General features: G+C 41.8%; 1 protein-coding gene across 1 annotated transcript; it reads left to right on the top strand.

The window, feature by feature from the left end:
- Window positions 1–1650: 1650 nt before the first annotated feature.
- Window positions 1651–13245, top strand: LOC308102984 (E3 ubiquitin-protein ligase pellino homolog 1-like; the record flags this gene model as incomplete). Its single annotated transcript, XM_080452837.1, has 9 exons — window positions 1651–1733; window positions 2740–2860; window positions 5211–5315; window positions 6156–6335; window positions 7154–7345; window positions 9871–10044; window positions 10281–10314; window positions 11370–11557; window positions 13204–13245. The coding sequence occupies 9 exons, from the start codon at window positions 1651–1653 to the stop codon at window positions 13243–13245; spliced, it is 1119 nt and encodes a 372-aa protein (XP_080308963.1).
- Between the last annotated feature and the right edge of the window lie 5384 nt (window positions 13246–18629).

Below are 18629 nucleotides of genomic sequence, written 5' to 3'. Positions count from 1 at the left end.
CATTTCTCTTATTTCAATTGAATTTTTAAATTTGCCATTTAATTTGAATTATGGCATCTATTAGCTTCCATAGACCTGTGAGTGCAGTTTGGATATTGCGGTCTAGGAAAAACATTTTCCATATTTATAGCCAGATATTGTTTTGCATTTTAGCAATGCTGGCATCTCGTTCTGCGTGTGTGTGTGTGTGTGTGTGTGTGTGTGTGTGTGTGTGTGTGTGTGTGTGTGTGTGTGTGTATGTGTGTGTGTGTGTGTGTGTGTGTGTGTGTGTGTGTGTGTGTGTGTGTGTGTGTGTGTGTGTGTGTGTGTGTGTGTGTGTGTGTGTGTGTGTGTGTGTGTGTGTGTGTGTCAATGAAGACCCATTGAATTTATTTGAATTGAGAGACAGAGACAGAGACCCTTTGATCAAGCTGATTGTCAGAGAACTGCAACTGATTGAATCAGAGAGAAAGAGAGAGCAGTAGGCTAAATAGCATGTCATGAACCTCAGTTCATACATTGAGGCTTGAGGAACGGATGAGCTGTTAGTTACTACAAAACTTACTTTTGAGAAGCTGTTAGTTTCTTCTACCCAGCCGCTGTTGGATATCCTACTCAAGATAAGCCAAGTAAGTGGAATTGTCTTGGGTTTTTCCTTTTGTCATTTAAGTGATTATTTTCTTAGAGTAAATGTGGAGCATCACTGTAGGCTTTGCTTGTGATGTTTTTGTCTGAAATACAAACTAAACATTGTTGCTAGTGTGTCTATAGGCTATAATAGCTCACACAATCGACATGTCTCTTGTGTGTCATGCCGGTTTGGCAATATTGTACTTTTTACTCATTTATTTGAAAACTTTATTTAAAAGTGACTTTGTAGATCTAGATTTATTATTACAGATCTTCAAGCTCAGTACAACTGATGTGACGCATTGTGGGCTTGTAGATCTGCTACTTTTGAAAGATTGTACCAAGTACAATTTTGACAACAGGTCTTTTACTTGTAACAGAGTATTTCTACATTGTGGTTTTGCTACTTAAACAATCAGAGTACTTCCACTGAAACCAACAGATAAGTATCGGTCCGCATCTGCTACATTGCTTTGCTTGTTTAGTCTGCCTGCGGTTTATATACTTCATTCTAATCGTTCTATGTTTGTGGGGGTGAATTATATGAAAATATTGTGAAGATATTACTGAATGCTTTTTGCTGAATAATTATTGCTGAAAAAACTGTTGCTATTATTTAAGTATCAACCACAATAACTGCAATATTATCTACAGGTGTTTTTTTTTAGATCGACCTACTGTACATCAGAATGTTATAAAAGTGACACTTGTATTAACCACTTTAAATGTGACGTCCCTATTTGTAGAGGGACATTTTCAAACATTTTCATTATCTTCAAAAAATTCCAAAATGTTTAAAAATATTTAGACAGGTTTTGAAACGTTGTGGGCGTGAAGATCGCTTATTTTTGCCGTACATTGAAGTAGAGGGCTTAAGTGGTTAAAGGGAGAATGAAACCTAACATGTGTTTTTCTTGTGATGTCTGCAGGCTAAGTGGGGCGTAAAAGGACAGCAACAACCACTAGACTTTGAAACAGGTGACAGAGGAGTGTTTCGCTATCGGAGAGCCCTGCACCGCCCTCCCACTGAAGGAAGCACCGATGTCGCAGGACCAAGAAAAGATCTCCTCCTCACCGGCCCCTATCAAAGTCCCAGTCAAATATGGGGAGCTCAGTGTCCTGGGGTATGAAACATTCATTTGTTGATATTCATTGAATAGGCTCTATGCACAGCAGCCATATTGGAAAGGGATTGGGCCTCCTCCTTACTTCCATTCCGTTCAAATAGTGTCAGGGTGCTGATTACTCTGAAAGTTATGGGGGGTTTTGAAATGTAAAAGTTTGACATCCACCATGCTACACTAAATGGAACGGAGCATTCATTAGAATCATTGGTAACACCTATGAAGGAAGTAAGGAAGCCGCCCAATTTCTTTCCAATACAGTTGCTGTGCATAGAGCAGTGGTGGAAAAAGTACAAACATGTTTTACTTAAGTAAAAGTATCCGTCCCTTAAGTAACCGTCCCTTACATCAATGAAGCCGTCGATATTCTTATTTTGTCAGTTGTTGGCTTCAAATAGAATAGAGATAGAGAGAATAGAGAGTTTTGAATAAAACGTAACGTGAACTTTGCAGGTGACAGTGGTGTTGCTTTGATCAAAGTTTGACTACTCAAACAAAGACATGCAGTGTGTTGGGTTTACATGCATTACTGTCGGGCAGAAACCTTCCAAGTTTCATTTTTATTATTTTTTGTACATTAATGCCCTACTACGTTATCATACAAAAGTGTCACACAAAAGTAAAGAAAATAGCCAATCTACAAGCTCACAGGGTGTCACAATGTGACGCATTGTGAACTTGTTGATCGGCTGTTTTCGCTATTTTGTAAGATGTTTGAAAGTGAAAGTGGTTAAGTTTGTCTGTTGGTTACTGACAAGTGCTTATGACTTCATAATAACTATAGATATGTTTTACTGAGAAAATAGTGTTTCAGACATGTCAGGTTTGCACCCGACAGTGACGATATTGTAGTTTGAGTGTGAATTATGAGCTTGTAAATCGGCTACTTTCAAAAGATTTTGTATACATTTTGAACGTTCCAAAGATCTGAACCGAAACTAAACGTGTCACAAGCTTGCTTTATTAACCACAGCGCTCCCACCACGGTTTCATTTTGTCTTCACAGGTACAATGGCCTCCTGCCCAACGGGGACGAGGACAAGACGCAAAGCCACTTTGCTTTGTGCCAGAGACCCAAGGCCAACGGTGTGAAACCAAGCACTGTACGCAATCCACAGGCAGATAAGGTACAATCAGTGGTGGAAGAAGTACTCAGATTTGGGACTTTAGTAAAAGTAACAAAACCATACTTTCTAACTTGAGTCAAAGTTCAAAGGTATTGGCATCAAAACTATACGTATTTAGTATCAAGATGCGAAATGGCTACTTCAGAATCATACACCATGTTATAGGACAATAATTATTGGTCATTAAACGCCTCACAAGCTCATTCAAGCTAGTAGATCTTACATGATTAACACTCCCCCAGGCCTTAACTATGCTGTCGAGTCTTAAGTCTTAAAGGAGTAGTTCACCCAAAAAGTTGCTTATTTTCTATCAATTATGAAACATTGAATTCATGGAGATTTGTTTGTTTTTGTCACATTCCTAAGCCAATAATTTGATGACCGGTTGTCTCTCTGGTAGGAGACTCAAAGGGTCATCAAATTATTGGCTTATAGCCTCTACACACTGTACGATATTTGACCCGATTTGTCTCTCGGGATATTTTTTGGTGATCGCCGAGAAAACCACCGATCTCAGTTCAGATCGGGCGTTCCTCGGCGAGGTGTTGATCGCGCAGTGTGTAAGGTTCTCCGAGAAGAAACACCCCGATAAATTGCGCTCGGCGAGCGGTTCCCGATAATTTTTACAGTTGGATATTTGGGCTTGTCGGATCCGATGAGAGCTGTGCTACACCCAATCAGAGTTATTGATAGAGTGAGCGAGCCTGCTCAACAATAGAGGAATAGGGGCTTGCAGACAGAGAGAGAGAGAGAGAGCCGTGTGTGTGTGTGCGTGTGTGTGTGTGTGTGTGTGTATGTGTGTGTGTGTGTGTGTGTGTGTGTGTGTGTGTGTGTGTGTGTGTGTGTGTGTGTGTGTGTGTGTGTGTGTGTGTGTGTGTGTGTGTGTGTGTGTGTGTGTGTGTGTGTGTGTATCTCTGAACAGTATTGCCAGGTTTTGCGCGAGAAATAAGCAACCAGGTCTATGAAAACAAGGCTGCATGAGCACTTTAAACCTATATACAAATAAAATAGCCGATCTACAAGCTCACAAAGCGTCGCAACTATTTTCAAAGAAAAAAAGCAACATTAAGAAATAAAGCCAAATAAGCAACTACACTTTGGAAATAAGCTAAAAAGAAACGCAACCACCAATATTTTTTACAAGCAACTCGCTTATAATAAGCAGACACGGCAACACTGGTTGACTTTTGAAACGTTCGTTTCAGAGAGGGAGAGAGAGAGAGAAATACAGAGAAATTGAGAATGATTTAATGTCAATCATTAGCGTCCTGTCTCGGTCTCGCGCATATATCACGGGAGCCTTTCACGTTTTCGTGAGACGTTTGGAATAAAAACAAATGTATGTATTGGGTCGGGATCACATCATGGCGAAATATCTTGGAATCAGTGAACCCCTGTCGCCGACCAATCAATCGTGCGAGAATCACAACAATATATTTAGCCCGATTTCAAGAGAGAAACTCGTGCAATGTGAAATACTTAACGATCTGTTCACTCGCCGACCATTTCAAATGTCGGGCAGTGTGTAGAGGTCTTTAGGAATGCGACAAAATCAAAAAGATTTCCATGAATTCAATGCTTCATGGTTGTGTAATTGATAGATTTTTTTTGGGTGAACTACTCCTTTAAGTGTTTGAGTTCAGTGCGACTGCACGATTGCGCATAAGATGGTGGCGTTATTACTTGATTTCCACCTAAGACCTGGAAATATGACGCACACAATATGGCCCTCAGAGTCATAAGGGTTCATTTGGAATTCCTGGAACCCCCTCAAGGACTCCTGGGAAAGTGCTAAAGTACCACGTGACATTCAAAAATACCATGTGGTTTCTCCAGTGACAGCAGTACCGAAGTACATTGACAAGAGTAGTACTGTACTTTTTCTGTCCCTGTACCTTACTCAAGTATTTATTTGTATTTGTGTATACTTGACTCCACTGCAAGACAAATATTGTACTTTTATCTCCACTCCACTCCTACGATAAATTAACCAGAGCCCTATTTCATATATATATTGAAAATAGCTGATCTACAAGCTCACTCTTGTGAGCTTGTACATCTGCTATTTTAACTATTATATTGACTTTTAAATTTTTGGAAAACATTTCAATTGTTTGGAAAAAGTCTAAATTGCAGTGAGTGTTCTTCTTTTCATTTTTTTTATACTTAAGCAATTTTTAAAAGCAAGTGTTCCATTACTTTAACTCAAGTACAAATTTGACAGAACAACTTAGCCTGCTTGTAGTTGAGTAATATTTGAGGAGAATCTATGCTCTGACTCAAGCACTGAGGTTGAGTCCTTTGTCCAGAAGTGGATGTTTCTAACAGTGAACTTCTCTGTGTTCCATAGGCTTCCATCAGCACCATGAACCTGCACAGCATATGCTTCAAACTCTCCCAACTCTCCATGGTCGTGATGGAGTACACTCCTGACAGCAATACGGACATGTTTCAGGTCTGTAGGATCCATTATGCATACATTATGTTTTGCACTATATAAACCAGCGATTCACAACCTGTTGGCTGTGAGGATATTGCAAGTGGGCCCCCAAATAATTGCCACTAAGATTGTATCGATAATATAACCAATAAATACAACAATAAATATATCCACTGATTCAAGGTGGAACACAATCGATTGATTGATCATTCAAATTAACATGCTCTGCTGTGAACATGCATGATATATTCTGATAGTTATAGAGTGTTTGTTCAGTAAGAACCCTGACTCTCTAACTCTTTAGTAAAAACAACATATATTTTCACCAGAAAATTAGCAGACATAATTGGAACTGCTGATGAATGCTCTTCTCTCCTGATTGGAGGATATAAGGGGGGTTAAGTGTCTTGCCAGGAATCAAACCTGGCACCTTTGTTTCCCAGGTGGCCTCTCTACCCATTCAGCTAAATCCTATAATGATTAAAGGGATAGTTTTTCCCCATCGATTAGTCACCCCATGGAGACTTGAACTCATGGATATTTTTTAGTTTTGGTCGCATTCCTAAGCCAATAATTTGATAACCGGCAGCGGTTCCAGTAGGGGACACCACTGCCTACCGGTCCGCTGGTCATCAAATTATTGGTCTTAGGAATGCGACCAAAAAAAAACAAAAAAACATCCATGAATTCAATCCATGGGGTGACTAATCGATAGAAACAAAGTTATTTTTGGGTGAACTATCCCTTTAACTATAATGACATGCCCAAAATAGGGACACTAGGGTGAAAGTGGTTAATACTGTGTATGTAAACAAGCAAATAATGTGCAACCCCTTGTGTGTTTGTCTATAACAGATCGGGCGTTTCACGCAGAGTCCCATTGACTTTGTGGTGACGGAAACAGTGCCCGACGGCCAGTCGGTTCAGGACACCATCTCGCGCTTCGCCTGCCGCATCATCTGCCAGAGGAGCCCGCCCTATGCCGCGCGCATCTACGCCGGCGGCTTCGACTACTCCAAGAACATCTTCCTGGGTGTAGGTTATGAAATGTCAGATGAAATGTCTCATACACAATTGTGTCTGTGTGTGATGAATCCATTATGAACAAATGCATTCAAAATTAATACCTGGGAAATAGGCAATCACAGCGCGTTGCAATGCGATGTGTTGTGAGCTTTTAGATTTGCTACTTTTGAAAACGTTTTAAATACTGGACTTTTACTTGTAACATAGTATTTTGTAACTTGTATACAGTATTGTACTTGTATTGAGTATATTGCTGCTTTTACTTAAAGGAGAATTTTGGACTAAGTTTTTCTTTCCTTTTCTATGATGTTATGATGTCTTAGGATGAATGGTACAGTAGAAATTTTTCATAACTCCATCCTGGGTCCGCCACAGCTTAAAACGTACGCGGATAGGCCTTGCGTTAGATCAAATATTGTAATAGCTTTTTTTTTTTTTTTTTTTTAGATCTGACGTTCATAGTGACAGAACACTGTCAAAAAAAAACAAAAAAAAAAACAGAAGTCTCGCTAGACAAGATTGAAATCTCGAGATTTCATTCTCGTCTAGCGAGACTTAGGTTTTTTTTTGTTTGTTTTTTTTTGACAGTGTTCTGTCACTATGAACGTCAGATCTAAAAAAATATATATATATGTGATCTAACGCAAGACCTATCCGCGCACGTTTTAAGCTGTGGCGGACCCAGGATGGAGTTATGAAAAATTTCTACTGTACCATTCATCCTAAGATATCATAACATCATAGAAAAGGTAAGAAAATCTTAGTCCAAAATTCTCCTTTAAGTAAAAAGAAAATTGGATTCTTTCACCACCTTCCTCCCCCTGCAGGAGAAGGCAGTTAAATGGAAGACGCCCGATGGACAGATGGACGGACTGACCACCAACGGCGTGCTGGTGAGGCACCCGCTCCATGGCTTCACTCAGGGCTCCATGAAGCCCGGCCTGTGGAGGGAGATCTCGGTGTGCGGCAACGTCTTCATCCCCCGGGAGCCCTCCTCGGCTCAGCAACAGGGGAAGATGGTGAGGATTATACAGTACTAAACCATACCCGTGGGGGAATATGCGCACATGAATTGGCAACCCAGGAGCCAGCGAACAGAAAAAATGCTAATAAACAGCTGAAATTTGGGGCAAGCGAAAAACGGGCTTCGCTGTTCCGTGCACGTGGTAATGGTGAATGGCTGTGTGCAAATTCAGATCAGTTGCTCCAGCCACTGAGGAGAACCGGGCAGAACAGATTTTGGGCTCACCGCACAGAGCTTTGTCGAATTATAGGAGGATACATACAGTACATGTTCACAACAAACAGTACACATGCACAGACACATGATCAAAACTAAATAAATCTAGATAATAGTTGGCAGTGCACATTTTGTGTGAAATCAAAGTGTAAAATATGCTACGGAAATCAGAGAGTCACACAAACGACGATTTAGTGCACCTGCATGTCTCCCTTTGTTTCATACATAAATAAAGTACACAAACAATAAAGCACGCACATCCACTCACTAATAACCAGGTGCTGGGCTGAGTTCAGAATCCAAAGAGAATAAAAAAGCAGAGTCCCATTGACTTTGTGGTGACGGAAACAGTGCCCGACGGCCAGTCGGTTCAGGACACCATCTCGCGCTTCGCCTGCCGCATCATCTGCCAGAGGAGCCCGCCCTATGCCGCGCACATCTACGCCGCCGGCTTCGACTACTCCAAGAACATCTTCCTGGGTGTAGGTTATGAAATGTCAGATGAAATGTCTCATACACAATTGTGTCTGTGTGTGATGAACTTTATTGCAAAGAAGTTTGCAATAAAGTCTGCGTTGGAGCATGACCCAGTGTGCAGACTTCATTCTCATACATAAACACACGACCCTTGTAGAAGATCACATAATGATAAAAGTGTTGCTCTGCAGTGCTGATTTGCGTAAACATGCGAAGTGTGTTGCTTGGTGGGTGCCGTGTGCCTGAATCACTGTTCCATTTGAAAATTGTAATAATAATAATTATAATAATTATAATAATAATTATAATTATAATAATAATAATAATAACTAAAAAAAAGTGCTCCTCGGAGCACAGGTCTCCGCCATCAGGTACGTTATTGTGGCATCCTGGTGGCGCCATAATAGGCCAATGTGAAAAGGGTGTCATTTCTTCTTAGGCCTTTCACGGCAATCGGACACTGCATTCATGATTTGACGCATTTTGTTCCAAAAATTTGTTTTGCTAAATTAGACCTGCTGGTGGCGCTATAACAGGCCAATGTGAAAAGGGTGCCATTTCTTCCTCGGCCTAGTGGGAATGTGCGTGTGAAATTTTACGGAAATCGCAAGCTGCGTTCATGATTTGAGGCATTTTGTTCAAAACGGACCAATCCTGCAAACTTTGGAAGCCAACCTTAGCCAATGAGGATGGAATATGGAAAATCGGACAGACCCGTGTTGATCACATGACTATAGAGATACTGTGTACAGATTTGCATGACGTTTGGATAAAATCTGTAGGAGTACATGGGTTTTGCACAAAGCGGCCTCCTGGTGGCGCTATAACAGGCATATGGACACACGGACACACACACACACACGGACGGACGGACAGGGGGTAAAACATACTCTCACCATGCCTGTCGGCCTGGCGGAGACAATAATAACAACAATATTAACATTAATGATGATAAGGGTAATAATTATAATTATAATTATAATAATAATTACAATTATAATAATAATAATAATTATAATTATTATTATAATGTGCACGACACTTTAGAAGACATCGGAAAGGGACATTTCAACAGATTTATTGGCATGAAAATAATCTTTTTGGTGTAGAGTAGTGTAAATATTTTGCATATATTTCATATTTTTGTTTGTGTGGGGGTCAGGGGGTTAGGTCAGGGGGTCCAAGAGACCCTTATTACATTCTCTGTAGGTACATTTTATATTTGCATGTTGATTTAATTTATATCCTATATTGAATTCCTCCACGGGTCTATACTTTCTCCCCTCCCTTTTTCCCTCTACACCAAATCCAATATGAATGCTGGGGTTCATGGGGTCATTATCAGCTAGGCCTAACCATGAATTTATTGAGTTGTAACCCATGTAGCCCATGTTGGGTTTTGCCATTTTAGTTGTATCGTAGAAATTGTATTATATATATTATTGATTGATTTATGTATTTTTATTTCTATGTATGTATTTGCCCTCCCCCAAACACATTTGCACAAGCACTCAAAGTACCACGATATGGAAATAAGCTCTCAAGCTTCTTCTGTTTAGTTTGATCCTTTTGACAAATTATGAACAAATATATGTTCATCATATATCTCTGCTGTCGGGCAGAAACCAGTTAACAACAAAATGAAAAAAAATCAGGAAATGGGTTAGGGTTGAGACGTGAAGGGTGTTCAATAGCACTGATTCATCAAAATAATTATAATTATTGATTATTAAATAGCTGAAAAAATGAGAAATGGGTTTCTGCCAGGCAGCGACGATGCATTCTCGTCTACAAAAACATCAACCAAATCTTATGTTCTCCGTCCAGGTGGAGAGTGAGTCTCAGGAACTGGTGGACGGCTCGCTGATCGACCTGTGTGGTGTGACCCTCCTGTGGCGCACGCCCAAGGGCCTGGCGCTCATGCCCACCATCGACCACCTGGAGGTCCAGCCCCAGGAGCTTTACGCCAGGCGGACCTGTTTTGTTTACAAAGCCCAAAAGGTAAATTTGTTTATATGTTCTCGCAATAATTTGAACAACTACTAATCATCAGCTATAAGGATGGTGACAAGCCCCTAGGTGGAAGCGGATGGCCAGGAGCACGAGTGTCACATGTGCCGGGTGCGGGCCCCTACACGCATAATGACATAGACATAATGTTGTGCAATAGAGCTCATACTGTACTATACCATACTTTGCATGTTGTTGAAATGAAATAATATGACTGTGTTCAACAGGATGGTGCTGGCATCTTGAAGGATCCACAAAGAGGTGAGACATCACATTTCTCTATTTGTAAATGGTTTGTGATCCGAGTAGTGTTATTGAAACAGGGGCTTGGTTCATGACAGAAGGCAAGAGTTTATGCTAATCAACAGACATCAGAAGGGTGGCCAGAGCTCTAGCTCAATTAGAAGTGTGGCATCCTGTGAGTCCGAAGGCCAAGGGTTCCATTCCGGGTAGAGGTGTCCGTGAGTGGGGTTCTTAACCCCTAATTGCTAAATATGACCACCTCAGCTGGGTCAAGCTGAGGTTATTATTATACAGCACCATGACCTCCAATATTGACCATGAAAGCAAAATGGCGGCGCTGCATAGCTTATTTCATATTTAAAGTAGTGTTAGTGAAACGGGTACTGTGAACGTGTGGATCAACTATATAAAAGGGAAAATAAATAGCCGATCTACAAGCTCACAACAACATATTTTTGGTTGAGGACGATGATAATGAGGATGATTCCTGTCTGGATTACAACACTCTCTCCCTCTGGGTGTGTGTGTGTGTGTGTGTGTGTGTCTGTGTCTGTGTCTGTGTCTGTGTGTGAGTGTGTGTGTGTGTGTGTGTGTGTGTGTGTGTGTGTGTGTGTGTGTGTGTGTGTGTGTGTGTGTGTGTGTGTGTGTGTGTGTGTGTGTGTGTGTGTGTGTGTGTGTGAGTGAGAGAGAGAGTCACTCAGTGAATGATATTTAGTGAATGATGTTTTACTGTCTTGTTCTCTCATCAGATGTGTGTGAACTCACACTGGATCCAGACACAGCACACAGAGAGCTCTCTCTGTCTGAGAACAACCGAAAGGTGACACATGTGAGAGAGGATCAGAAGTATCCTGATAACCCTGACAGATTTAAAGACTATTTACAGGTGATGTGTAGAGAGAGTCTGACTGCAAGCTGTTACTGGGAGGTAGAGTGGAGTGGACAGGTTGAGATAGCAGTCACATACAAAGGAATCAACAGACAGGGTGATGACAGTGAGATGGGATACAATGACAAGTCCTGGTCTCTGTCATGTAATGGTGATGACCCGCACATTGTGTGGCACAATACAGAGTTCATTGACCTCCCAGTCAGTCCCTCCTCTTGTTCTGGTAGAGTAGCAGTGTATGTTGACTGGCCTGCTGGCACTGTGTCCTTCTATACAGTATCCTCTGACACACCGACTCACCTGCACACCTTCCAGTCCACATTCACTGAACCTCTCTATGCTGGGTTCAAAGTGTGGGGGTCTGACTCCTCAGTGAGTGTGTGTCAGAGAGAGGAGGTACAGTAGCATCCTGTGTCTTAGAGGAACACCCACACTCACAAAACATGCAGTAATCCTGGTCTCTATACTGCCTCCCCCTGGTCAGCCGGGGTGCCTGATGGAGGGGAAAGAAACTGGTTGGAATAACGTGTTCCTTCCACACGCTACGTCCTACCCGGGAAACTCCCCCCTGTCAGTGAAAATAATGGGTTACAACATTTGTGGGATAAAAATGTAGAAGAAAAAAAATCATGCATAGAGTCAATAAGACATTTATTATCTGGCATGTTTTTTTTTTAAACTCTGTCATATGAACTCCATCATATATGATATAAAGATGCTCTGATTCTCCTCATTCATGTGGGAGAGTCTTGGTTTTGGACGTCTTCTTACTTGTAGAAAATGTCATGATTGATTGATTAAATATTGTTTTGATGCAACACTCACTATGCTCATATTTGTATTACTATGTCAAGTTGAGTTGGACAAGAATGTCATGACTGCTAATGATGTACAGTACATGGTTATGACAATAAACTTCAACTTGTTTCATTCTCTTTGAAAAGCTCATCTGTTCATTATTTATATTTTTAATATATAACTAAGAATTGTGATTAATCACCTCATGATTGTGTAAGATTTATGCAGATTTTGACTTCAATACCCCAAGGTTCAACATTATTTTATTTGTCCCTTATTGCAGTGGTTTTAAAACTGTTTCATGTCAAGGACCCCCAAATGAATATGTATTTGGTCGCGGACCCTGATCAAAATCAATTTAGTCTGAAATACTCAGTTAAAGTTACCGTGACATACAGGAGTGAAGCCTGCGGCTTAATTTGACTCAACGCGGGAAGCTCACCCGGCCCGGACATGGAAAGGATTGACAGATTGATAGCTTCAATAATATATTAACCAAATATGAGAAGAGAATACGGAATTCAATAAATTGGTTTATTCAGAGAATGCATTCTGAGACATACAGAGTAAAGCAACAGTTTGCATACGGTCAGTAAAAAGTCACTCCCCTCAGGGGAGGGAGAGAGTAGCCTGGTAAAGCCCCTCCCTCCGGAAAATCTCATTTACAAATTAGATTTCCGGAGGGAGGGTTTACCAGGCTAGGGAGAGAGAGCTTGGTACATCATTATAGAGAAAAGAGCCTGTTCTCTGACCATATCTTTCTGTACCAGGCACCTGGCCAGCACAGGGTTACAATAATATGACATCATCTTTTAGTAGGTTGATAAACACAGTTTCAGTTTAAGGTCAAAGTAGTAACTAGGGTAAACGTACAATATTTTCCCCTGAGATGTAGTGGAGTAGAAGTAAAAGTATTGACAATTGGAAATACTCCAGTAAAGTAAAATTACCTCAAAATTGTACTTAAGTACAGTACTGGAGTAAATGTACTTAGTTACTTTACACCACTGCGAGAGAGAGGGGCTCGAGTTGCAAAGCGAGTGTGGTTAATTCAGCCAAAATCTGTCATACGCGTTTCAAATGGTATTATCGTGTATCGGCTGGTGGCATAACTTAACAGTCACAAGGAATTTCTAAACATACTTGTGTGGATTACGGAGACATTTGAATGAAGTCTTGATCAGGGACGTGCTGCGCACTTCTGGATGTATTTGTGTCAGACCGTCAGACCGGAGCGGCTTGGAGTGGCAGGCGGTCCTTGAGTAAATGTACTTTACACCTCTGTCGATTGGTCTATCCAGTTGAAGTCTGTATCACGTCATTAACCGCGTGGAAGGTAAATTTCTATTATAACAAACCCTCCAGCCGCCACAAATAAAATATGCAAACAAAGACAATATAAATAGCTTTATGAGGTTCAAACGAATGAACAAAAATGCATATTTTTGCGCTGCAAATGAACATATTTATTTCAGCCTGTAACAGACAGCAACACACAGTGGTGTTAAGTAACCAAGTACATTTACTCAAGTACTGTACTTAAGTACAATGTTGAGGTATTTTTACTTTACAGGAATATTTCCAATTTTCAGTAAGCTACTTTTACTTCTACTCCACTACATCTCAGAGGCAAATATTGTAAGCCTACTTTTACTCCGCTACAATTATTTGAAAACTTCAGTTACTACTTTGTAGATATAGATTATTATCACAAAACCACATTAACCACTTCAGCCCTATACTTTTCGGCCATTCAAAAATAGTAGATCTATAAGCTCACAGATCCTGTAGATCTGCTATTTTCAAATATTTGTATTCATGTCATACATGTGATAACTTGTGAAATGGGACATTCTGCATAATGAGTAGCCTAGCCTACTTTCTAGTTTTGGTACTTTATTTTGATACCAATATTTTTGTACTTTTACTCAAGTACATGAGTACATTTCCAACCACGAGATCAGTCCCAGGGACCACCATATAATATTTCTGGTGTTAAAATGTTCCAAGTTGTTAACATTTTGTCAAAAGTTTTTGAAAATAGCAGATCTACAAGCTCAAAACGCGTTGTGAGCTATATAGGGTTAAACTGCTGGGGACCCACTGGAACACTCCCAAGGACCTCTGGTAGTGAGTCCCACGGGCCGCTTAATGGCGTTTGTGGAGGACAGTATGTTGCACAAAGACTCTGGGATTAGTCACATGGGAGAAGTTGTGACAGAAGATGAGGAGCTGTCACCATCACTTGAGAACTTTATTGTGCTTACATGGCTCCGCCTCCTGCATGATGACCTACCCAGACTTGTGAAGCAGCGGTATGGCACAGAGCTACGTTCACGGACGCTCGCATCCATTAAGCCAGAGATTTCACAAGCCCTTGATTCCCTATTAAATGAACTACAGGCTTCAGAGGAGGCAAGGGCTATGCGCACAGCTGTTTCCGGATTCTCCAGGTCTAATTCTAGATTTTCTAGCTCTAGATTTTCCAAGCCAAAACAGATGAATCATGTTCCGAGGAGGAGCGTGTGCCCTGGTGTGTAAGGAGGCCAGAAGGCCTGATGAACATTTCTTGAGCAAATGCCCATTTCTGCCCCCTGAGGACAAAAGGTTCATGGCAAGGACACGGCGGGTTACAGGGGAGCAGAGTGAGTCTGAGGACGAATCAGACAACTTCGCTGGTGGAGAGATGACTGCAGCCAGCGTTGTTCAGCGGGTGGTCATCAAGTCATCACCGTATCTTGACACCTTTCATGGACATCGAGCTGTAAGACTCACTATTGACAGTGGCGCAACAGGAAATATGATGAAGGCATCATGTGCCACAAGACTGGGCGTCACCGTCACAAAGACCACACAATTGGCCCATCAGGCAGACGGCTCGTCCCCGTTGAAGGTATTGGGAGAGATAAGAACATGCTTTCAAAGGGCCGGGCACAACCTCTACTTTGAAGGCCTTGTCGTGGCGAACCTTGATTCAGACATCTTGGCTGGGATCCCGTTCATGGTGAAGAACGACGTGTCGATCAGGCCAGCCAAACATCAGGTGTGTGTGGGTGAAAACACCTATTATTATGGCACCCAGCACAAAAGCGATAGACATGTGGTGCGGCGTGCACATGTACTCAGTGCACCTGACAAGTCTACAGTGTGGCCTGGGAAGTACATCGAGCTTGATCTGCCAGCCGACCTCTGTGACGTGGATGGCGAGTTGGCTGTTGAGCCGCATGTTGATCAGGTTGACCAGGGAACCGCAGTTGATCCAGAGACATGACCATGTATGCCGTGTTAGAGCTACGTTTGCCCCATCATGTGAAAATGTTCCAGTAGTAGTCGAATCTCCGAAGTCTGGCCTTGTGTCCAAATCTGCCCCCTTTTCTGACCTTGTAGCTTTGGATCCAGACAACATTATGCCCCCGGTCATCAGAGACAAGTTCTGTGTGTTGCACAGAGAGTTTGACACTGTGTTTGACCCACAATTCAAAGGATACAATGGTGCTGTGGGACCCTTCCAGGCCAAAGTGAATATGGGGCCTGTTCAACCCCCACAGCGTAAGGGCAGGGTCCCGCAGTATTCCAGGGGTCAGTTGCAGGAGCTTCAGGCTCAGTTTGACACTTTGGAGCAGATGGGTGTCTTCAGAAAGCCTGAGGATGTTGGCGCTGCAGTTGAGTACGTGTGTGGTTGTCATGGTAACATGGTGTCATGGTTACTTAGGTACCTGGAGATCCAGGTGCCCGTGATTATTGTACCGTCATTTCCTCCAGTAAATGTTTGCACTGCAAAACCTCTCGTGTCTGTGACTCTCCTTGAATGTATCCCTTTACCTAAACTGGCGTAGCCCAAATTGTAAAATAATGCTTTTTAGCTCAAATCTAAAAATGACACAGTTCCAGGTCTTAATGGGTTAAAGCGTCTATTTATAGACCGGCTATATTATAGCCGTTGAAAACTTTCACTGTTAGACCAATTATAACCCCGTTTTAGACTGAGGTCTAATAGCCGACTATCTGGCTCACTGGGGTGTGCAACAACTGAACATTGTGTGTATTGTTTGGACAACAAGGTGATAATGTAATTGACATCAGAGTGTAAAGAAGGAAAGTCAGAGTCTAATGCAGATAAGGGAGTGTGAAGTAGTGCCAAATTGGGTCGAGCAATTAGTACATGAAGTGAAGTGTGTGCAAATTGTGCTTTTTGTGTGTTAACAACTGTGAAAAACTGTATATTATGATATCATTATAAAAATAATAATAATATATATGTAACCAAATGGACTTTTGAAACGGTTACTAAAAACATAAACTACTGACTACGCCAGTTGGAATTTCACCAACAACCAATTAAGGTTTTAACTTTAGAAAAGGAGGTTCGTAACAGAGCTTAACGAACTGGGTAGGGAGGCTCAGGAAAGACACCAAGTTAGCAAACATGACATTTTATTCACATTACATTTTAATCATGTAACACTTTAGGCCACTGTAATAGATTAGTTCCGGTCTTCCTCAATATGTTACCATTACATTTTTAACTCAATAACCAGAAAATAAATGAATACATAGCACACAAAACACACAGCACTACAAAAAGGGTTTACTGAAATCTCAATAAGGCTTAGAAGAGGGAGGACCAAACATTCCAATAAATCAGTGGGTCTAAAACACCAGATCAAATAAATACATCTTTTCAATAAGTTAACATTACGTGCACGTAATATACCTAAAATCACTTACCACGGGGCGAGCAGAGTGCAGCGTGCCTTTGCAGAATGCTGCCTCACTTAAACATCTACATTTTAACTATAAAAGCATTGCAACGCACTTATAAATTGACCTCATATACCATAAATAGAACCATACTCTTGCCGGTCACACTGGGTCCCACTCTGCTCGCTCCATGTTCAGTCCGGCTCTGTGCCAAAACACTGTTTTTTAAAGAGCACTGGCACCACACCCACAAACACCTGCAATCAATGACACAAGCAATTAGTTGGCATCAATGACACACCCACATAGACACCAGTAGGAATACAATAAATGACAGATTAATACTTCACCCGGTTACATCCACCCCAACTTTTACACAGCCATGTCCTCATGCCTCACAAAAATAATAAAAGGCTACAGGATGGTCCTGCTCTCTGGAGGGGCCTCCATTGCTTCTGGTCAGAGACAGTCACTTCACACCGACAGTTGGTCAGACTTGTAAGGGGTCGCCTGGATTCCAATACCAGTCCCAGCAGCACACCTTCCTAAAGGACCAGACAGACAGCAAAAGCAGGACCTACCAGCAATTTACGCTCCCACCAGACCACACAACATTGAATTCCTGCCCACATCATTTATATATATCAAATGTATATTGCCCAACACCATCCCCTCAGTCATACCACTCACACCATCCGTGGGGAAGCTCCACGTCATCTGCACTCCTACCATGCGTCCCCCCCCCCTTATGGGGTGGTTGCTCCTCATGGGCGCTTCGACTCAATTTGGGCAGGGACAGGTCCACCGGGTGCCGTATAGGCATGCCCATCGCCCATAGCACCTGAACCTCAGTCCCCCTCACAGCCCAGCCACAGAGGCATTGCAGAAAGGAGTGGCTCCAGGGAAGTGGTCCCTTTGGACCACCTCCAACTTCCTTTAAGGAACCAACCCGATCAAGCCTCTTAACGCCCAGTCCCTTGACGGGAAAGCCTGGACCCACACTGGAGCTGCAGAGGCCAACCGCCTCAACGGCTCTCTCCCCCTAGATTACACATCTCACACACACAGGGGTAATGGGGCAAACAATTAATACACATTACTTTGATATAATCAATTAATAACATTGCTGGTCTAACAAAAGAGCAAATTCCACCTTCAGTCTCACCATGATGTTCCTCACCTAGCTCCCACCCAGTGCTCTGTCCTGCCGACTTACAGCAAATGTAACCAAATGGACTTTTGAGGTTACTAAAAACTACTGACGACGCCAGTTGGAATTTCACCAACAACCAATTAAGGCTTTAACTTTAGAAAAGGAGGTTAGTAACAGAGCTTAAAGAACTGGGTAGGGAGGCTCAGGAAAGACACCAAGTTAGCAAACATGACATTTTATTCACATTAAATTTAAATCATGTAACAATTTAGGCCACTTTAATAGATTACTTCCGGTCTTCCTCAATAAGTTACCATTCCATTTTTAACTCAATAACCAGAAAATAAATGAATACACAGCACACAAAACACACAGCATTACATAAAGGGTTTACTGAAATCTCAATAAGAGGTGGCATAAAAGAGGGAGGACCAAACATTCCAATAAATCAGTGGGTCTAAAACACCAGATCAAATAAATACATCTTTTCAATAAGTTAACATTACATGCACGTAATATACCTAAAATCACTTACCACGGGGCGAGCAGAGTGCAGCGTGCCTTTGCAGAATGCTGCCTCACTTGAACATCTACATTTTAACTATAAAAGCATTGCACCGCACTTATAAATTGACCTCTCCAATTCAATGCATTGATAGCATACATTGACCATACAACCAGGGTTTTTCATTGTGTTTGAGCAGGCAGCCCAAATGTGTATCACTGTGTGCACAGACAACGTGTCACTTTGTGATGCATCGGGCAATTCCAGTTCATATATGGGCATATTGT

The sequence above is a fragment of the Gymnoscopelus braueri genome, assembly GCF_963280865.1.
Source record: "Gymnoscopelus braueri genome assembly, chromosome: 16".
NCBI classification, from domain to species: Eukaryota; Metazoa; Chordata; class Actinopteri; order Myctophiformes; family Myctophidae; genus Gymnoscopelus; species Gymnoscopelus braueri.
This window is presented reverse-complemented; position numbering and strand designations above follow the sequence as displayed.